This window comes from Amphibalanus amphitrite, unplaced genomic scaffold (genome assembly GCF_019059575.1).
Source record: "Amphibalanus amphitrite isolate SeventyFive unplaced genomic scaffold, NRLGWU_Aamphi_draft 000081F_arrow, whole genome shotgun sequence".
NCBI lineage: Eukaryota > Metazoa > Arthropoda > Thecostraca > Balanomorpha > Balanidae > Amphibalanus > Amphibalanus amphitrite.
In genome coordinates, this window is record NW_024881577.1 from 496930 (window position 1) to 519459 (window position 22530).

Sequence of the window (22530 nt, forward strand, 5' to 3'; positions counted from 1 at the left end):
CCATTTCAGATCCCAAAGGATGATATGAGCTAAGGAGGGTCATTGGTCTGGGCGCGCACGTCGGGGCTAAGCCCATCGCGAGGACAGGCTACCCAGCCTCCTGACAGTCAACGCACCCGGCATGCCCGCGGCCACGAGCTTGCTCCTATAGCTGAGGAGCTACCCGCATGGGATAAAGTTGCCTGTCCAGCCCGGAAGGTGGGGCGGAGAAATTGAGAAGGACTTGACTTTCCTGAGGATGGAAATGACGGAACGGAGGAAACTGGTTTTTGTTTTGTTGGGTTAGGCCCTTTCGGTGCAATGGGACCATTTCAGAGCCGGGAGGATGATAGGATATAGGGGGGAGACATTGGTCTGGGCAGGCACCCTAGTGAGTCACCGGGGCTGAGCCCGTCCAGAGGACAGGCCACCCAGCCCCAAGGTACTCACTGCACCCGGCTACGGGGTGCGCTCCCTCGGGAGCAGCGGTGCCGCTCCAAGGGAGCAGCCCGCATGATATAAAGTTGCCTGTCCAGCCCGGAGGGGGTTGCGGCGTGGAGGAGAAGGATTTTAGTATCCTAAGGATAGAAGCACGGAACAGTGGAGGAAACTGGGTAAGGACTAACTTTAAGCTTAAGTACGCTGTGACCTTTTGTGTGTGGTAGATTCAAGAGATGTATTTACCTGCTTGTTTTGTTTAAGAAGTGCAGCCTGCAGGCAAATCCGTTCAAATGCAGCCAAATCCATCCTAAATTGTTAACCTTTTGGACATAGCCCGTGTAATTTTGCTTGTAAAAAACATTACATCCAGCATCCATAATCCATTTTTACGATGCATAGAAAGACCGAAAGACCGTGAACTAGCCAAACCATCACACAATAGGTGGCGCTTCTCCTACAACCAGCCGGGCATAGTAGGTCGTTTTCCCACCCCTCCTCCGCGCTATCTAGCGTCAGACAGCCGAACCACCTCCGCCGCGCCTGTCCGGCCGCTAGCGCCAACTGGCGGGCAGGTGTCGAACCACGAAGGTCAGCCAGCATGGAGCATGGCCGGCGGCGATGTCAGAAACGGGACCGGGCGGCGGCGGGCCGGGCGCGCTGACCGCTGAGCCGGCGTCTGGGTCGCCTTCTGTCCGTGTGCCGCTGTCGGAGTGAGGGGCCGCGCTGTGCCGCGTGGGCAGGACGAGTCTGGGGACGGTCTGTGTGAGCGGTGGGGCAGCGGGGCTGTGCCGGTGTGCGAACGGCCGTGGGACGCGCAGTGACGGGGAGCCGGCAGTGCTGCAGTATGGCGGACGGGCCGCGCGCAGTGCCGTGTTTGTGAAAGTCTCAGCTGCGCGGCGGATCGGTCGGCAGTGGTGGCGTCGGGCGACGGTGAACAGCAACAATGGCGTTCCTCTGTCCTGTCAGGATTCGGCGGAACAAGAAGAAGAAATGTGAGTAGTTGGGTGGGTGGACGGTGGGGAGCCCCGTAACAAAGCAGCAGGTTCTTGGGATTAGCGATGCTCGGTATGTGGGATGTAGTAGGGCCTAAAAGATGGTGGGTGAGCATCATTCCATCAAAACCATGCAACCGTTGAAACTGTTTTTATTATTCAGACGTTCTGAGATTTGATTCACGGTTTAAAGCGAGATGGTGGAAGAGAAATGGGAAAACTTTTTTGCTCAGATATGATAAAGCACTGTCACGGACACTGATTTGCTTAATTGTATTCTAATGAGTTTCTTGTGAGCTCCAATGTCGCTGTCATGGTACTTTATGATGGTTATGTATGAGGAAGCCCTTCTGACTATGTATGCGACAGACGACGCCTATGTCCTATAACCCTTTGAACGACCGGACGGACCGGTTCGGTGGGGAAAATCACCCCTCCCCAGCCTCCCCCACCAGCTGACTCGCTCGCCCGCGGGTCTCCACGCGTCGCCAGGTCAACGTGGGCTGTCACAATCAATCACGGTCGTGTCTGAGAGGTCAGCCGATCGGTCTCACGTTCCCTCACTTCGCTGTCCGATCCTTGATTACACGAATCGTAATCAGCCGGCGCCGAGCGCCCAATTCGACATGTTGTGACACGTCATATGTATGCGCTTTAGCGATGGTGCCTCTGGGTGCCCGATATCAAACAGTGGCCGTGCGTGCGCACCTCTGCGTCCAACGGTATCTCCTCTGTGAGACGGGCCGCTAGCTGCTGGTGTTATTAGCCTGTGCGCTACTGCAGTCTTCCATAGGCCGTACTGCAGTCTCCCATAGGCCGTAGGCGCTATTGGCATGCAGCATGCAGGCTACTGCAGTCTTCCATAGGCCGTAGGCGCTATTGGCATGCAGGCTTCTGCATCAGCACTAGTAATCAAGCAATTCAAGCATCAGCAATCAAGTCTCCCATGGCTCGCTGGTGTTATCTACCTGTCGCTATAGCAGTCACCCGATGCTGCTGGTGTTATTTGTCTATGCGTCACTGCAGTCTCCCATTAGCCGCTGGTGTTATTTGCCTGTAGGCTACCGCAGTCGCCAGTGGCCCGCTGGTGTTAGCTGCCTGTGCGCTACTGCAGTCTCCTTATGTTCACTGGTGTTATCTACCCTGCGGTATTGCAGTCTCCACGGAACAGGGCCCTCTGGTGCTATTTGCCTGTGCGCTATAGCAGTCTCCCCTACCCGGCCGCTACCTGAGTATCTGGGTTGCGTCATTGCAGTCTCCCGTGGCCCGCTGGTGTTATTGCCTGTAGGCTATTGCAGTCTCCCGGAGACTGTTGGTGTTATTAGCCAGTGTGTCCGAGTGCAGTATGCGCTTAGTTGCAGCCCATGTCCCGCCGTTGTTATCTGCCTGTGAGCTATTACAGTCTCCACTGGTGTTATCTTCCTGTGCCCCACTGCAGTCTCCGGACCGTTAGGTGCTCATGCAGCGAGGCAGTCTCCGGGCCGGGCCGGGCCGGCGCGGGCGGCTCAGTATCCGCTGCCGGCCTGTGGCCGAGCTGCCTCAGAAACTGGGAGGATTAATATCATTCAGCGTTGCAGGAAATGTGTGATAAAGAGCATATTTATTATTTATAATACATACGGGTAGATATGATAGGTAATTGATCTTACCGGCGGCAGTTGGGTGAGAAGTTAAAAGTAGCAAAGGCAAGAAGAAAAAGGTTGCTGCATAGGCACTGTTTCCATGACATCTTCAGCATGCGTGTTACTTTTCTGATCACCGCTGTTCGGGTTTTCCACCTGGTTTCTCATGACTGAATCCCTAATTCAGTATGTCTTATCTATCACATTATACTTTCATTCAGCCATGGTCGATTGAGGAGGAACCTTAACCCTCGCCCGCACATGGGGGGGGGGGGTGGTTGCCACCCCCTCAGGCAGTTTTTCTGCTCTGCACTCCACATTTTTAGAGTTAGAAGGCTGATTTTTCGTATAGCTGCTCGTCTATCCTTTCTTGATGTCCACTGAAAATTTCAAGTTTCTGTGATTTTTGGTTTCGGAGATATGACCTTGTTTTTCAGGTCATGTCATGACCCAAATGGCCAATTCTCAACATCTTGCGTTTTCCATGGGCCTTGTGAGCTTTTGACACCCTGATTTCGGCCTTTTTCGCCAGTCTTACCTCCCACCTATCATGGAACATGTTGTTCGACGATGTACAGGGGTCAGGGTCAAGGTCAACCTAGGTCATCTAAGATAATTGCGTTTTAGGCAAGCTGAATTTACTTTTTGTGAAGTTTTTTGACTGCATTTTTGGTAAAAGCTTCTCAGATCATGATTTCATGTGATATGGACCCAAAAACAATCGGTGCACACATCAGTATACACACAGACACACACAGACATACAAACACATATAATTGACCTTGACCTAACTTGACCTGAAATGACCTCAGCAGCAAAATTCTGGTCGGATAGTGTGACAAAGAGGTTCTAGCTGGCTTGGCACCAGAAAACAGCATCGTCATCGGTATTTGATAAGCAGCGCACTTGATATCCAACGGTGACCCAAAACAGCAACATTTTTTAGTTTGACCTGACCTGGAAGGTCAATGACTGACCTGAGAAGGTAAAACTGGGTATCATTAGATTCGTCTCTTCCCAAAGAATCTTTTTGGTCTTTACTGCTAAGCTCTATCTCCAACAGGAACGAAATGGCGCGGGGGGGGGGTGGCAACCCCCCCCCCCCATGTGCGTTCTAGGATTGGAAAATGGCATGTGCGGGCGAGGGTTAATCCTGCCTCATGCATTCTGAAGCGACGGTCCGATAAGCAACTCTACAAAGCCGGTCTTGGCGTGCCAAGCTAAATTTGGAATTACAATAGGACATGTGTGCAGTAAACGTAAATAACACACCATTCTGTCATGGCTGGCTCAGTCGTTGCCATGATAAGGGAGCCTCTCATGCTAAGGTTTGTCACTTGTGTTCCTCAGTAGATCTAGGATGCGTTGTGGATAAATGCAGCACAAATAGCACACACGACGTGCTATTGGAAGCTGTATAGTCATTGACGCTGCTCATGGACGGCGACACATACCAAATAAGCGCTATCTCGTCTGAATTGCAAACAGTTACTAACTGTTTGCTAACTGTTTGTTAATGCTGAATGATGGTCGAACAACTACTGGATATGCCCGTTTATTTACACCGTTAAATGACAAACAGAAAGATCTCCACTTAATTCCTCTGGATAGAGTAATGCATAATGAATAATGAGCACTGGCTGATGCCGATTTTTATGACTCTACTCCACTCATTCGTGCCCCTTTGATAGGCCTTGATGTCGGGGTTCGTGTTTCCGGCTCCTCAAGGCCCCTGATTGGGACCTTTTTACGGGCGTTTGATGGCAGCTGTCTCATGACGAAGCCCGAGCAAATGACTGACTAGACTAGAGGTCACATAAAAGAGCAGCCTCTGAACTGATGGTTGCTCTTATTGATCATTGCTTTGCAGCTGTTAGTGACGGGTTAATTAGAAGCCCTTGTTTAACAACGTTTTTAAAACAAACAACGCACTAATTATCGCGATAAAATAAGCAGAAAAAAATCAAGATCACTACAGGAGAGCCCATTCTTCTTTACAAGATATCTTAAAAAAGGTTGTTCTGTGTAATTCCGTTACCCTGACCTGACCTGACGTGACCTGACCTTTCTTCAGCTAACGATGACACGGCCTCGGTGCGGACACCGGGGATGGGCCGCATCACCGGCTCGTCCAGTATCGAGACCCTGGTGCGGGTCGGCATCGAGAAGGAGAACGGCCTCTCCGCCGACAGCAAGATGGTGGTGCTACACGACTTCACTCCGTGCGTGGACGACGAGTTGGAGGTCAAACGCGGCACGGTCAGTACCCACTACGGGGAGGGGTGACGGTCAGTACCCATTGTGGGGAGGGGGTAACGGTCAGTACCCATTACGGGGGAGAGGGTGACGGTCAGTACCCAATGTGGGGGAGAGGGTGACGGACAGTACCCACTGCGGGGAGGGGTGACGGTCAGTAGTTCAGTACCCACTGCAGGGGAGGGGTGACGGTCAGTACCCACAGCGGGGAGAGGGGTGGCGGCGGGGTGACGGTCAGTACCCACTGCGGGGGGAGAGGGTTTCACGGTCAGTACCCACTGCGGGGAGGTGATAGTGCTAGCACTGTTAGAGCGGGGGGAGGGGGGCTACTTGCAATTACAAGGATTAGGGATATGTGCATTGTGCAGCTTTGGATCGGTAGCTTCATATTCAGATGCGATCACGATCACCCAAACGCCAGCGGCCTGCTTTGGCTTTCTTTGCGTGCACAACGCCTGCGATATTTTGATGAAGGTGTGTGTTTCTAGTGTTGTTGAAAGTGAAAGAGTAAAAAACGAGTCTTATTTGCTACTCTTGCTGAGTTGATATCTTATGCTACGCACCCCGATCTCACTGACAAATAACAGATAGCTGAGCGGATACAAACATTCAGCTTGTATCATGTGAAATGGATGTCGGCTGGTTTTGGCCAGCTATGTGGGCGTGCCTTCAAGGGAATATTAGTCTCGGAACTTGTTCATTGTTCCGCGCCATCTGTTGCCACTTGAATGCCGCTCGCTTCACTGTCTTTGTAGCCACTTCCAATGGCCCACCTGATCAGGCCGGCATATGTGAGAGCCAGAAATCACGAGGGTAATTCTGGATAATGGATGCGAGCAGGCCATGAAAAAGGAGCACGCGGGAGCCTACACGGCCCAGTTGTGAGGCGCTCGGCGATAGACAGACAGTCTGTGCCGGCTAGTGGACCGAAATTCCTCCAGTCAATCCACTCGGAACGCTTTTATATGAAAGCATAACGATCCCCGAGCTGTGAGAATGAGCGAATGGGACCAAAGAAAGCGATTCGCCGATAAGCATTTAGCGAAGGACGATTTCACTGACAATCTTTTTCAGAATAATATTTGTACTGCGCTATCCTGGACGATCCTCCTTTTCTTTAAAGTAATATCGACTTGCAAAAAGCAAACGTTTGAATGAAACATGCCAGTTGGCTTGTTATTGCAACTTCACAAGTGCGTCTCATTTGCTACTTTGATTGTTTGAGTTTCTTACTGCCGCGCATTTGTTGCAAGCTGTGGTTTTTTTCGGATGAATGTCAAGAAAGAACAATCTCATTTTCGGAATAGTTTTAATCCCCACCCACTCCCCCGTGATCTTCCACTCGCTTCTGAACGGATGCAGAGGGGTGGAGGGTGTCGGTCGGTAAACTCTGGTGTGCAGTCGCTGCCCCCAGCCGTCTGCGAGGGCTAGAGGTGGGAGGTGCCCGGCTCCTCACTCATCCGACCGCCTGCAGCGGCGGAGAGGCGCCGGCCGTGCAGTCGGTGCCCCCGGTCAGCTGACAGCAAGGTCACGGACGCGCCGCGGCCGCCGCTGCCATGTCGGTTCTGAAGGCCAGGGACCGGCCCGGCGCCCGGCGCGGCGCGGCGCCCCCTCATAGATACGTTATCGGACTCATCTGACCGGCATGTCCGCCACCATCCGTGGAATGTAACACCGAGTCCGCGCCCACGCGTTCAAACACCATCGCTCCGTCTCCGGCCGGTACCCACCGGTCGTGTTCCCTCAGTTACCGTCCCCACCAGGTCAGCCCGTCTCACAAAGAACTAACTGACGGCGCCGGGGTGGCCAGTCCGGTGCGGGTCGGCTCCTTTTGTCGGTGGGAGCGCCTGCCAGGTGTCCGATGTCGCCGGCGGGCACTGGAAGCCGCACCGAGGCCGGTCGGGGCCGGCGCGGCGCGTCACGGACCGCGCGCTGAGGTGCGGTGCGGAGGCCGACCGACAGAGCCGGACGCGGCGGCTCAAATTGGTGAAAACGCTGCGGACCTCCAGAGAACGGCGCCTGCCGGCCTGCGCTCGATCGCTCCAGTTATTAGGAGCATAAAATGGAGTCGGTACAAAAAACAAAGGCCTGAGAGACGCGAGATGATTGAAACAGGCAGCAGCGACGAGTGAGAGGGAGAGAGAGAGAGAGAGAGAGAGAGAGAGAGAGAGAGAGAGAGAGAGAGAGAGAGAGAGAGAGAGAGAGAGAGAGAGGGAAAGAGAGTGAGAGAGAGAAAGAGAGCACAGACCGTGGAGAGAGGTGGAGAGAGGTGGAGTGGAAGCCCGCCCGAATGCGCCGCTCTATTCACCGTGCGGGAAACTCGGTGATGAAATAGTGAAATAAAAAGCAGCTCATGTCTGCTGATCGATTCAAAGCACAGCAAATCAGCCGTTGTAGAAGTGATAGCGGTGACGGAAACAATCAATAAAACCTATTCAAATGCGCGCCCGCGGCCGGCGCCGATCGCGCGTGGCATAATGAGCTGTTTCCCAAACTGATTTGGATAGATTGCCGAGCTGGTGCGCTGTTGGCCGCGCTGTTACTGGGAAGATTGACCAAACACCGACACCCGCTAATTTCAGTGTCTGAACGCAGTCAGACGTATACCTACCTAAGTAACAATCAGCCAATCAGGCACCAGATCCAGCTGAAGGTGCGGTTCAGCGGAAGGCAGGGTCTGAGTGTGTAGTTAGGCACCCAAAAAGGAAAGTGTCGCAGTCTGTTACTCTCGATAGTCGATGGTATAAGTTAAGGATAGATGAATGTTTAAATATAGGTACTTGCTTTGTAACAACAGTTTTACTGGACTTCTTAGATTAAATTCTTCTCTTTAGTAACCAGTGACTGGTGACCTTTGCATACTATTGATCTGCAGTAGCGCTTATTTTCGACCTCCGGCCAGCTCTAGTTAGCTATTCCTACTGGCACGGCCAGTTTGCATTTATGTCGTTATTGAATTGTGATCGCTACACACTTGAATTTATGCCTTACCATTACCAATAACCCGGGTTGAATTTACTGTTACGAGGCCCTTAGATTTAGAAGGGCCTCGCTAGCAGGGACTCTGGTCCCTGACACAGTGCCCTGACAGAGCTGCCCCGACACAGAATACCACGCGGTAACTGTAGCGCACATTTCTGCTTTGAAGGCACGGTTTCCGATAATGGTGGCACCGTCGGGCGGAAAATGTCTCTCAGCCCGAGACTCGTTTATCGCTCAGATCGCCGCTGTGAGTAGAACACACTGTCCGAGCCCTGGAGCGGCGGCAGGTCCGATTTCTCGTCTTACACTGCCTCACTGGGGCCATTGTTTGGTGATTCGGAGGTATTCTGTTCACGGACTGGGACGACGCGACCGTATAAGGTGCCACAAGTTAGCCCAGCGCCCATGGACAGGTGTCCTTTGTGTTTGGACTGGAAGCTAATAACTGGTGTCCTGGATTCTGGTCTAAGGATCCCTTGAGGCTTAGGTGACAGTGGTTGATATTCTTCTGTGTGAATAGACAGCCAATCCACCGGCTTTCCATTTTGCAAAACTTCTTTGTTTCACCAACTTTTTCCTCCAAATCATCGTCCCACATTGGTTATTTTGGGTGAATAAGTTTGCATACTTCAAAACTTCAGTTCGTAAGTAACTGAATGAAATAAAAAGTTTCTGAATTCGTAAGTAATTAATTTTACATTTACATTACAGCTATACTTGTGATATCGTTGTTCCCATCTAACTACGCTTTTTGCAAAAAAAAAACTTTCGTTTTCTATATGAACAATATAAAACATCACAATCGTCAAGCATAAGCTCATTACCACTTCAAACAACATCCTTCTCGCCTATCGACTAGACCCATCGCCGGCCAATCAACTGGATGCGATTCACCGGGCTGTATTTCCGGCCCCTCCCCCCCCCCCACCCTCCCGGTCCCTGGCGACGGGAGCGGTGGGGCGGTGCTAGTCACTGCTAATCTCTCGCGGGGCGGTGGGAAGGGAAGGGCTGCCGATCGCAGAAGGGCGGCCGAGGGCAGCCCAGTCGGCGGCGCACTTCCGTTCGCTGGTGGTTGGGTGGGGAGAGGTTGGTGCTTGCGGTCAGCACTTGCGGGCAGTTTGCGCTCAGTTGCGTATATGAACGACGGTGGTTCAGAAAGCCGTACAGGGAAACACGTGTGTGTCGTGTTTGAGTAGCGTGATGGATGCTGTGTCGGTCGGCTTTTTTATTATACAACAATGTGAGATAACTCTAACACGAATGTCACGCCGTTTATAGCCCATGGACACGAAAATGAATGTTTTAATAAGAGATTCGGGCAATGAAAGAAACAAAGCTCTTGACGTAGGCATCTGGGCTGTTATTGAAACAGGCCCAAAACTGGCTCGCGGAGCTTGCTTTGAACGGATATATTAGCCGGCTCATTTCAGTCACGCGTGCGCCATTTAATCGCCGAATGTGCGGTACTTAACCACCATTAGTGGCGGCGATCTGGCCGGTTATCGCCGCGTTTGTCACGCTCTGGTGTTCAGTGACCAGCGTCATCCCGGTCAGACGGCCAATCACCGACCGCCGACAAATAGTTGACCAGCCGTCCGGCGGTGTTGGACGACAGCTGACGCCACAGACAGCCGGGCTGCCGAACGGGGCGGGTTTTTGGACGACACGCAGTCGACGGCTCGGGCAGTCGAGCAGCTGCCGAGATGTCAAGACAGACCGCTCAGGCACGGACCACTCTGCTGATGGAATGGCTCGGCTCCTGGCGACACAGATGTGCGATCGATGCTATCACGGTTTTACGAAATCGCCGCGGTATTCGAGGCGCTAGAGATACCGTTTCTGAATCGGTCATCCCTATCGCCAGCGACCGGAGTGGGCGGCTGGTGGGAGCGTGACTGGACCATCCCACCGGCGCCGCGGGCTCGCCCATCACCGGGGCACTTCTAGCGATAACTGGCCAATCGGGCGGTCATCCGACTCCTCCCCCGCCGGGTCAGAGCGCGGCGCGGTCGACTGGAGGCCGCTGCGGTCGGCCGACACTGCACGGCCGTCGCCGCCGGCTCGGTACCGCACTGCAGACGCCGCTGAGGGCAGCCGATCGGTATGGCCGCCGGAGCCGGACCGGTGCGGTGCAGCCGAGCGGCGCTGCCGTGGACTCTCCGCACCACGCGCCGGCCGCCGCCGCCCCGACAGCCCACACCTGGGCGGCGGCAGCGGCGGCGGCGGCACAGATGCTCGCCACCCGCCGGCCGCCGGCGGCGCCCCGCCTCTGCCGCCCGATCGGCTGCCGCGTGGTGAGAGCGCAGGCCCGGCGCGTCGGCCCGACCGACCAGCCGGATTGGGCCGGCTCGGCTGTCCCCGCCGCCTGCCTTCCGCCGCATACCGCGCTGGCTGGCCGGCCGCCTGGGCTCGCCGCCCGCCGCCCGCCGCCGCCGCCGCCCAGACCGTGGGAACGCCGGTGGTCGCGCTGGGCCGAGGATGTGCTAACCGGGCGGCCGAGCTGCTTTACGATCCAGCGGTGGGCACACCGGGATGCCCGGAGCGCGCAACATCGCTGGACGTCTGATACGGCTTGGTGGAGCCACGGCTTCGGTCATCCATGAAAGAAGCATGGGTCGACTCAGCGGGGCCGAGGTTTTTCGGAGAGGTTTTGTGTTTTCGCTTGAGGTTGATTGAGATCTTTGTGCCTCAGTGCTTTACCCGCAAACATCTTTTTGTTGGGAAAGAATTTGTTAGTGATGTTTGCCTAGCCTCCAGTAGGAGACGGATACTGTCCTGTGTTGATATTTGCATAAAATTTACAGGATTTTGTTCAGTGTATCTCTTGGGTGGTCAATAGACTTAGTTTAAAGCAACCTTCCGTGAAATTCGTGCTGTGCTTGTGTTTCTGATTTCTATGCATTTGCATAATGTCCAAAACTTAAATAAAATTTAGTTTAAATCAACATGAAACATATGAAGTGCAAGTGGCCTACGAAGCACCTCTTTATATTCGTCTAGACCGATCCATTGAGCAGATATTTCTCTTTGCCATCCAGTTGCGAAATGCCAGATAGGCTGGATGGTTCTGAGGCCAAAGCTCAGCGCGCCGGTGATGTCGGAAACAATCCACCCCTGTTACCAGCTTTAACTGGCTGCGGTTACAGGGTGTAACCGCAGAGCAGCTCCACAGTGCGCTTCATGCATTCAGAACGGACATCCGGCTCGTGCGTTTGCGTTCCACAGGTATAGGTAGCTCTATCTGAACTTTCCTGTTGATAGTTGTGCTACTGTCTCGCCACTGCGCCTGCCGACTGTTTGTCCTTCCCTGGACGTCGTCATCAGCGCTACATTGCATTACTATGTGGCCCGCGCAGCCGACTCTCGCCTGGCGACCCGAACGGTTGACCCGGCGGCGCGGCCTCCTGGGTCGGGGTCAGAGGTCATCCGCTTCCCAGCCGTCTGCCAGCGGTGGCCGGCGCGCGAGGCAACATGGTTACTGAGCAGCGCCGGCCGAGCGACGCAGGAACAGGGATGTCGGGTCGGGCCCGCAGCCAACGACGGAGCCGTGTTTGACCCCGAGATTGGAGAGTTTGGGTCATAAAAGCTGGCACTGAAGTCAGACAAAATATTGCATGCAGAAGAAACTGAACGTACGGGAAAATTTTACATGGACGTGATTGTGATGACGACCCGTCTGGTCTGACTAGTATAATAGAAATTGCTGATGTTTTTTCACGAGTACCGTAAAGTGGGGCTATTTGAGACAGTGGGGCTATTTGAGACAGCACGGCAGTGGCTTAGCAAAATTGCTGAAAAATTAAAACCGTTTGATATTTTTGATCAATTTTTGCTCAAGCTGATGTGGAATTTATTAATGAATTCCATGGATAGGGTTTTTTGAAAATTTTGAAAATTTTGGAAAGAAATTTGCCATTTAATGAGAAATACAGAAAAACCACAACTTCAGTTATACGAAAAGCACCCCTACCTGCAGCTTAACATTGTTGAAGTTTTAAAAACTTTGCAACCAAATCTATCGTAACTATCGTTTTACTTATGGGCTTCGCACATTTTACATGAAGACATTATATATTGTTAGCGGTAGTGACAATTGTGTAACCCGATGTCTCAGAATCCCGATGATACCCACCTCGTTAAACCTCAACGTATACCAAATACAGCCGATGATTGTGATGCCAAGGCCCTAAAACGGGTGATATGATGCATCCTAAAGACTTACCGCCATCTGCCTAAGGTGTATCAAACGTTTGACCTAAGGAACACCGATGAATCGGCCATGGGTTCATGGTACTTTTAGCAGCAAGCAATATTTACACATTATAACTTAATGCGACCATCCAGTTTGTGACGATATTAGTTGCCTGTATGAATATGTGCAACGTGCATAGAACGTTTTTCATCAGTCACTGACGTGGTCGGTAATCGACCCATGTCTAGTCTGGTTGACCATAAGCACCATTTAAGGTTATTTATCATACATGCTTGATGCATCCGTACTTGATGCAGTGCGGTAACCGGCCATTCGATACAACATGCAGTGATCTAGGAAAATCGGCATGAAATCAAAACCGTTTGACCTTTTTCTATTATTTCTTCACAAGTCGATGTGCAATGGAACAATCGATCATGCGTATCATTCATTCAACCATTTTGGAAACTGCTTTCCCTTTTTTAATGCATTACGGAGCGTTTAATGCAGTAGCGAGCCTGTCTCAAATAGCCCCACCAACTTTCGGCCTATATGTTTTACGCCGCCAGATATAAACACAACAACTTTATTTGAAAATTTCTCTGTCGTTTACTTTAAAATAGTCTTAGATAATCATCCTGATATTTTTAGAACTTAGGATCACATCATATTATGACAGTCCTAGCATAAAGTAATGCAATTTTTTAGCAAACCGAAATGCTGTGTCCAACGAAAAACGAAAAATTTGATTATAAGGGTTGCATAACTGTAGATGAAAGAAATGATTTTTGCCAGAAGTATCAAAATCTAATTTCCAATCGCATGGCATTAAAAGAATTATCCCTAGCTTGACCAATTTTCTTCAATATCCTTGCAACTAAAACTGTCTCAAATAGCCCCACACTATGGGGCTATTTGAAACAGGGTTCAATTAGAAAAATAACTATTTATGGTTTCTAGCTGAACAAAAATTGACCTATCTGAAAGCGGTTACAGAGAACTACGTTTTTGCAATTTACATGCTATAGGAAATATCAACCGTTTTGAAAGGAGAGGCCAAAAACAGTAAAATCCGTTTCAAATAGCCCCACTTTACGGTACCTACATAGAATAGATCCGAGTCCGGAGGCAATTGTCTTCGCATTTTGAAGCAGTGAACAACCTTTGCTGCCTCTATATATAGCCGAGCCTACAAGCTGGCCTCATGTAGCATGTGCTGTGCCATGTGCATTGTGCATGCATGCATTATGCTTTGTGCCAGGCATCCGCACTGCTTTCATGGGGCCTTCCGGCCATCAGAACCAGTTATGAGCAGCTGGGTAACGGTCTCTGCCCACCGACGGGGGCACCACACGGGCACCCACCCCGACTCAGAGGGCCGCTCTCCCGCCAGATGGACCGCAGCCAGTCACGCGACTGATCTCTATGCGCTCTAAATTAGCAGATTAACAGACAAAACAGTGCTGCATATGAATATTCAGTTTTTTTCTTTTGTGGAGTAAGTAGACAGAAAAAAACATACTAATTATACTTGGTCTTCCTGTTTCCCCGTCTTGGGTTAATTATCCATTTGGTTATGCAAGGCATCCCTGGTATTCTTGAATCATCCATCTGGCACGTATAAGAGTGGGGACTATTACTCCTTTATTGTGTATGTTGCCTCAAGCAAGCAGCAAGTTTATATAAAGTTACATATTTTCATTAAAGAAAGCTATGAGCTTGTAAAGTGTATACATGTAGAATAAGATTTCCCATCTGATGACGGGTACATAGGGGAGAGCGGGGCCGGTTGAACCACTTTTTATATATTGACATGCACAGCGAGATCTAGTTGTCATATCGAAAAATGCACAATGCCATGAAAAAATATGCTCTTTTGGCTTTATTTTAAGGTATGTAAAATTATGTTTCTAACATATTTTGCTGCCAAACGCATGCTTATAAAACAGCTCTACGCCCGTTTCAAATGACCCCGATGCGAGGGTCAATTGAACCAGCCCATGGGGTCAATTGCACCTATCCTTAACAATGCATGTTTGGGATGTTTTCCTCTTTAAGGCCACTTCCTTAAGGAGATATTTTGTCCGGTTTACTTTTCCAAATGCTACATTCAATAGGTCGTTGGAAAGCTAAAAGTGCAAAGTTCCTCATAATAGGTGACATAAAGTACATAGACTATGGTAAAATGGGCGGATGAGAAAAATGAGAAATATCTCAGGCTATAGTGTGCTTTCAAGCAAAAGGCTGGAGAAAAAGGGGTAAAAAATTAAGCTCTCTTAAACTACTATTTCAGTTTAAAAGCTCATTTCAAAGGTGGACTATTTCCTTTAATGTTTACAGCCCCTGAACAATAACCATTGCAAAGGTCACCGGGGTTAATTGAAACGGCCTGTGGCCCTGTTTCAACTGACCCTCAGAGAAGCGTTTCAATTGACCCCATCCGCTCCCGCCATCTCGCACGCGCCGCAAAGCACATGTCAAACGACCTGGAGAGACGGCATCATGCTGAATGAAGGGCCAAATAAGGTGTTATTCCGGAGCCAGGAGTTCTTCTTTCAGCAAACAAAGGTATATGAGATATCACAAAACATTCATAAAAACGATTTCTCCCAAACGCCCCTCAAAAACACAAAAACAAGTGTCAAATCAAAATTACCGTCCGTTTGCCGCCCAAACGCCGTTGACAAAGGAAGTGGTCGAGCGCGGATGCGCAGTGGTGTCGGCAACGCCATATGTTGCATAGTGTTGAAAATAAAACCATGTTTCATCTGACCCCGTGTTTCAACTGGCCCCGCTCTCCCCTACGGATGTAGTCGATAAATTACAAAAAAGTATGCCAGAATTTATTCAACATAGGTCACTCGGGATAATCAGACACCGATATCTCCCAGCAGTCTGGACTTTTACGGTTTAATTATGACGGATGGCGGAGTGTCACCACTTTCTACGTGGTTCTGATCATTGATCGTCGCCACGGGACATTTCCAACAAGTTACGCTCATTGGACACGCAATGGCTGTGAGTACAGACGAAAGGCGCCCGAATAATGGTCAGCCATCGAGTACAGCCTACGCTGGATCATTAGAGGCCATTGACCTGATACTTTTCTCATGGACACGGAACAATAATCGGACAGTGTCGACATTTTATTCAGTTCAGCCTCTGCTTTAGTGTCACTGTTGTCTGTGATAATCGTAATCATCACACTTTTTACGTATGTAGATCTCTTTTCTTGACTCTTCGACGATAATTTTCGATTGAGTATGCGATTATGACCCGGTAGCTACCTGGCACGACGGGTGACCTGATCCGATGTTGATCTGACCTTACAACTACCTGACCCTATGGACACCTGACGCCGACCCACCTCCTCCGGCAGGTTGTGAACGTGCTGTACCAGGAGAACGATTGGGTGTATGTGATATCGGAGAGCAGTCAGCAGGAGGGCTTCATACCGCACTCGTACTGCGCGCCGCACGGCTCGCAGCTGGCAGACCTCGCGCTCAGTGTCAAGGTGAGGAGGCGGGCACTGGTCTGTGGCCGCTCTAAGTCACCTCTGTCGAATTATGGTTAGAGTGGGCTCGGGTATTTAAAGACGGCATAAGTGTGGTTAATGCATTCTAAATGTGCTAAAGACGCCGCTAAACAGGGGCGGAGCTTCCTATACAGTTGGTGGGGCGTGGTGTTTTGCCCCACCAATAAGCGTTTTGTCCCACCAACTTTAGCTGATTTCTAAGACTTTGTTGCTTTGCAAGCATCTCTTTTTCGCATTTAAGAGCTTTGGAATGTCTGTTTAATGCAAAATATTATATCTCTTATGATGGGAATTGATTCCGTGTGGCATTTTATTCTATTTCATGATCGGCCATATTGTGGGTTTGACGACTTTTTGTCCCACCAACTTCCCTGGAAAAGCTCCACCCATGCCGCTAAATCGACTATAAATTATCATTTTAGCCGTATACTATTGAGGATTGCATTTGGTCAACTGTTCCTATTTTTCATAGGTCTGTTGTCCAAAATGTTAGTTATTTGTAGAAAACACATTACCTCTAAAATATTTTATTATGCACATCTAAGTCACATTAGATATCCCGCGCCCTGGTGGGGGGGGGGGGGCTATTTTTTGCCCCCCCCCCTCCAGACTTTTCGATATATCTCCAGAACCGCTGCGCCGATCGTCACCAAACTTTCAGTACCCTCCCGGACATCAATTTTACACATTGTGACCAAAAATTTTTCCAAAGGCTATGATAGGTTGGCCGGAAATGACGTCAGAGTGACGTCATGTTCTGCCGTTTTCGACCCAAAAAAGGGTTTCGCGGGAAGAGCTGTCAGGCCTATAGCTTTGCAAATACAGAAAAACGATAAAGACATAAAAGCTGTAGAATTGACAGGGCTACAAAACTGCTATCTCGGATTTTTAAAATTTTTGGATTTTGACCCCCAAAAATCAAAAAATAGATTTTTTTATTATAATAGTCGAAAAATCCAAAAAGTTTTTTGAATTTCGAAAAAACCGGAATATATGTGATAGTCCTTACCGCCTTCTATCTACATACCAAATTTGAGATCGATACCTCTTTTTTTGGCCAAGTTACAGCGAAAAAAGTGTTCAAAATTGATGACGTCAAATTTTCAAACTCAATTTTTTGCAATTCTAGACCTCGTAGCGCAAAACAAAGACCACCATTAGACTCCCCGTGACGAGCTGCATCGAATCAATACCCATTTTATGCAAAAATATCAACTTTGAAATTTGACCTTTTTTGACCTGACCTTGACCTGACCTCCACCAGAAAGTGACCTAAGCCGTACCTGATAGTCTTATAACCAACACCATTGAGTTGGAAATGAAAAATTGGCCATAAAACATGCATCGCACAACCTTAGTACCTAAAGTTAGGTTCATGTGACCTGACCTGTGACCCTTGGTGACCTGACCTGTGACCTGACCTGGTAATGTCAGTGACCTCTTATAGCAATATATGTACTAGGCAACTGACGCCCTATCGCTGATTCTCGACAAAATGCGTTTTCTTCGGTGTTATAGCGCATTCCCTAGATGACCCGTGAACGGTGAAACATTTCATCTTTGACCTGACCTGTGACGTCATCGGTGACCCCGAGGTCAATGAAATTTGGTTTCCTTCGACAAATTTGACAGGCCTTTCGAACGCCGTTTGAATTTTGCGGATCCGTCCAGTAGTTTCGGAGATACGAGGGGGGGGGGGGGGGCAAAAAATAGCCCCCCCCCCACCAGGTCGCGTTATAAACAGACCCCACCAGGGCGCGGGATATAAGACGTCGTCGCCGGTGGTATAAAATGTCCCACTGTGCCTCGCGTGAGGACGCTGTTTCCCGTGTCGAGGCAGTCGTCTGAGTTGACAAATGTGCCGCTTGGCTGGTGACTCAGTCGTCTTTACGTCCGATACTGCCATTGACTGTAAGCTGCCAGTCACCTTACGTTCAGACACTTTCCATCATGCTGTTCCAACTTCCAGCTATCCATCACGATTCACAAAGTGCTCCCATAGGGCTTTCATAACGGTCATTTCATTTCAGGACGCTCGCCAAGTTCGATAGAAATTGAAATAGGTTCTGCCTATCACTCTGCTGATGATTGCTATTCACTTTCCATGTCTTACTTAAAGTAGCTTACTGAGCTCTGCCGTCTAACACACAGTCACCACCGTCGTTGAGTACCGTTGTGTTATTTTCCGCAGAAGAAGCTTCCGCGCGAGCTGACGGTTCCGGATGGCAGCGGGGCTGGACCTGGCGGTGGCGGCGGAGAGGCAGACCACAACACAATCATCGGCAACGCCAGCACAGGTAAACGGCCGAGAAATGGCACTGAGATAGCGATGTGCTATGTGTTTACTGTTTAGTTATTTTCCTGAGCTGTTGAGGCTTCAGCCCTAGCCAATAGCCATTACTGTTCGGTCAGTTGGTAGTGAAACGATTCCAGGTGCGCCTGGAAGGTGCGATGCACCACCCAGCAGGTAATTAAAAGGTCAAAAGATGAATATGAATAAAACTAACATTTTGGCATCTGATGGAGATCGTCTCAGCTCTCACGTTTACTCAAGAGACTATCTGAACAAAGACCTATCCTAATATAGCCGCACACGATCCCACGCACTCCCATTCTCCAAACTTCCAAACTGTATGGCTCGTTTGATTAACGATTGCGCATGTCCGATTTATGCGATAGCGCCGCGGCTGCTGATCAAAGCGATACATTCGGTTTCTTTTATATCGATGATTACCGATGTCTGACGACACCTCATGACAGATGAATCGGCCCTCTATGCTCTCGTAGCTGGTCGCCTAATTGTCCGCCGCAGCATCCCCCGCCGTTCGGCCCGCTGTGTTCCGCGGTTTTCCGCGGCGTTCCGCTTTGGTCCGCAGACCCGTAGGACAGCGGACAGCAAACCACTGACGGTCCACTCCTCAGTTACCGAGTGTCGCTGACAGAACCGCCGGTTTTCTCAGATCGGAATGGTGTCGAGACGTCGGATAACGACAGTTTCACGGAGGGTGGCCGGCCGGAGCCGCGCTCTACACCCTCCGGACACAGCGGACCCGCGCCCGACGTCCACCCCTTCTTCAAGGTAAACAGAAGAGCAGACATGACGCTCCTGAAACGTCACGGTCTGAATAAAATATATTCTTCAAAGAGGATCATGCTCTGCTGTATGAATTTTGATGGAAAAGATCTACACATTGGCAAGTACACAAATAATTCGCTAAAATACGTTCAGCTCTCTACTTCGATGAACAGAAAATACATTATATAGTATTTCTGATAAATCATCATTCCTGATCCTGATGCATACTAATGATGTGGTATCTCCCGTTCCCATGGAACAGCTCGCCTTACAGCCCGGCTTGCTTGCTTCCGAGGCGTTGCATGCTAGGTTGGGCCTATTTCTGTCTAAGTTTACCATTTCAGGCTCACTCTTTCCGTGTCGTTTAACGCTTCTCTGGGAAAACCTGACTATAAAAGCATTCTTCCGCTTGTTTGTGGCTGGCTAGGAGCTTCAACCTGCTGTAGCTATGGGATTGAATCTCAGTCTTGAACCGTTCACAGCACGATACTTTCCTTTCAAGGATCATTACCCTTCAGGGTTCATACCACGCGACGCTCTCCTAATATCTCGTCCTCACACTACTTATGTTGTACATACGTACTCCGCCCACTGACCGCTCGCGCTTCGGCCGACAGGACCCGGCGGGCCGCTATATCGTGCTCTACACGTTCATGCCGCGCGACGAGAACGACGTATCGGTGGAGCGCGGAGAGTTCGTCACGGTGCTCAACAAGGAGGACCACGAGTGGTTCTGGATCGAGCGCTCCGACGGCCAGGAGGGCTTCGTGCCGTCGGCGTTCGTGTACCCGGCCGACGTGCTGCCCGGCGAGGCGTTCTGGTCGCGCACCACGGCCGACCCGCCCCGGAATAAACGCAGCCCCGGCGGTAAGCAACGGCAAATATAGGCGGTCTCGGCGAAATTATTGTGAGATTTTCTTCAGTGTGTTGAAGAATATCTATTTTACTGTCTAGTTCACCCAATTTATAACCAATTTTATGCCAAGGAAACTATCATGTCACGAGTTTCCGTCAATGCCATAACTGATAGAATCGGAAACGGTGCCGGTGAAACGGTGTCAGGTCAGTGGCACATCAAACGTGTTTGATAAATACGAATGCTATATTTCTAAATGGGTGATGTTTATATTTTACAGGCATTTGATACACAATTATTTAAAGAATGACCTAAAACGAAATGCATTCAAATGCATCTAACCCAGTGATCTGACCTGCTCCCGTCACCAGGTGATCTGGGTCCGGGCGGCAGTCCCCCGACGCACCAGCAGTTCCCCTCGTCCCCCGGAGGTCACGGAGGTCACCACATGGGGTCACCGGGTCAGGATGACCCGCGGTTCCACGGCACAGAACTGGTCATGCTCTATGACTACAAGGTGAGTTAACAGGCGGCTCTGCTGACAGCAACGCGGGGTATAGTGCGATTTTGTCAGCATTTTATGATTTGATAGTTTTAGACAACATTTGATAGTTTATATTTGGCACATGTCAGTGCGCCCTTTTAGGAACAGGCAGAGGAGAGGACGATTGGTGAGTTAGTGGCACTCAAAATATTAGATACTAATTCCAAGCTACGGACCACGAGAAATGACCCGTACCGTTCATTCATCAAAGATGCCGGACAGATGCCAGTGACCCCTGTTATGACCCCTGTCCCCTTCCATCCGCTGCGCGCAGGCCCAGGCTCCTGACGACCTGTCGGTGCGGCGGGGAGACTGGATATACGCCGACCTCAACAACCAGACGGTGGACGGCTGGCTGTGGGCCTACTCACCCAAGTCGCGCAAGCACGGCTTTATCCCCAAGGCGTACGCCCGCCCGCCCGCAATGACGTCACTATGACGTGCTTCAGGACATGAGCCGCCAGTCTTCAGTGGCCAAATGACGTCACTGGGACGGTACGAGGTGTGTTCGATCAGCTCGGAGAGACTGAGGGGGCTAGAGACTGGTGTTAGAGACGGACGTCGGAGACCCGTGCTAGATATTCACGACGGCTGGATGGCGGCTGGCAGGCGCCTGAAATACTGTTTAACTGTGTTTATTGTTCGCTGTTTGACTCATGGTGACCACTGAACGTGCCAACGTAGCAGGACAATCCGGAGGGACGCAGTCTGGGGAGTGGTGGGAACTTCAAGCAAAGTCCTGTGTGCGATGTATGTGAATTGGGTGTAGAGTGAATGTCTTGGGGCTATACATTTCGCGGGATGAAGCTGCCATACCAATTATAATGGCCAATGGCGGAACTGGCAGACTTGCGAGACTAAAACACTGCGGAGAGGTAGGTCTCCTCCTGTGCTGCGGCCTGAAGGACTCATCTGCTCATGTCTGCTGTGGCTATTTAACGTTTAGGTAGCCGTGACACTGGGTTTTCTAACATGAAAAAGCCTGTACGTTGCGGTGTCTTTGCTACCATTGGAACTATGCCAGCGAGTTTGTGTCCGTTGTGCTTGTGTGATGAACTTCATAAAATTGAATGCTTGCTAGCATGAAGTGCAACAGGTGACGATGTCAGTGAACGTGCATTTTGCGCATCGGTAAAGAGCGAAAGACTTCGTATGATCTTCATATCTTCGTATGAGACCTGCTTTATGCCTGCACACTCTGTACATTAAATTTATCGAAGGACCTGCATGGATGAGATATGTGTGCGTTGGCTATACACGACGTGAATCCACCTTTCCATGCTTCTATCCTCAGGATACTGAAATCCTTCTCCTCCACGCCGTAACCCCCCTCCGGGCTGGACAGGCAACTTTATCTCATGCGGGCTGCTCCCTTGGAGCGGCACCGCTGCTCCTGAGGGAGCGCACCCCGTAGCCGGGTGCAGTGAGTGCCTTGGGGCTGGGTGGCCTGTCCTCTGGACGGGCTCAGCCCCGGCGACTCACTAGGGTGCCTGCCCAGACCAATGTCTCCCCCTAATTCCTATCATCCTTCCGGCTCTGCAATGGTCTTGTCGACCGAAAGGGCCTAACCCAACAAAAAAAAAAAAAACAAACACGACGTGAATGAATGTAATGTATTGAGCTCGAAATGTAACAGGTAGTACTCTTGTGTGCGCCAGGTGCTCATATCTTTTAGCCTCCTTCGAATGTGAACGCTGCCACAGAGCCATTGATGGAATGCTGTTACGAGACTGGCGACCTTAGCAGTCACGCCGAGAGAGACGAAAAGAAAAGTCCGTCCGATCGGTGCATGCGATGCGTTTCAGTAAGTCATTTGCATCTCATGCCCGGGGTCATTCCGCTCTCTGCTTGTGGAAATGAATAAACTTAATGTGTATATAATGAAACAATTTCTATGGTATGTAAACGTGACTCAGATTGAAGCGTAACAAAGTTTTCTAGATGACAAAAACGTAAGCCATTGCTTTGAAAACCAATCATAAGGATTGTAGTAGTACAGACCACTTAGCCAATAGCCAACTACCTACATACCTTGAACATAATAGTTGATTTGTG

The 22530-nt window shown here is 50.2% G+C and overlaps 1 protein-coding gene across 1 annotated transcript; it reads left to right on the forward strand.

The window, feature by feature from the left end:
* Positions 1-1019: 1019 nt before the first annotated feature.
* LOC122379603 (SH3 domain-containing protein Dlish-like) lies at positions 1020-22361 on the forward strand. The gene is made up of 8 exons (XM_043361936.1): positions 1020-1412; positions 5109-5293; positions 15844-15978; positions 18191-18296; positions 18960-19078; positions 19693-19942; positions 20303-20448; positions 20750-22361. Exons 1-8 carry the CDS (start codon positions 1364-1366, stop codon positions 20912-20914), a joined length of 1155 nt encoding a protein of 384 aa, XP_043217871.1. The 5' UTR covers positions 1020-1363; the 3' UTR covers positions 20915-22361.
* The last annotated feature ends 169 nt before the right edge of the window (positions 22362-22530 follow it).

Coding starts and splice junctions, on each gene's coding strand:
- LOC122379603 (XM_043361936.1), top strand. CDS start 1,364: ATGGCGTTCCTCTGTCCTGTCAGGATTCGGCGGAACAAGAAGAAGAAA. Junction 18,297..18,959: donor CATCGGCAACGCCAGCACAG/GTAAACGGCCGA, acceptor CGGTTTTCTCAG/ATCGGAATGGTGTCGAGACG. Junction 20,449..20,749: donor TCATGCTCTATGACTACAAG/GTGAGTTAACAG, acceptor CGCTGCGCGCAG/GCCCAGGCTCCTGACGACCT.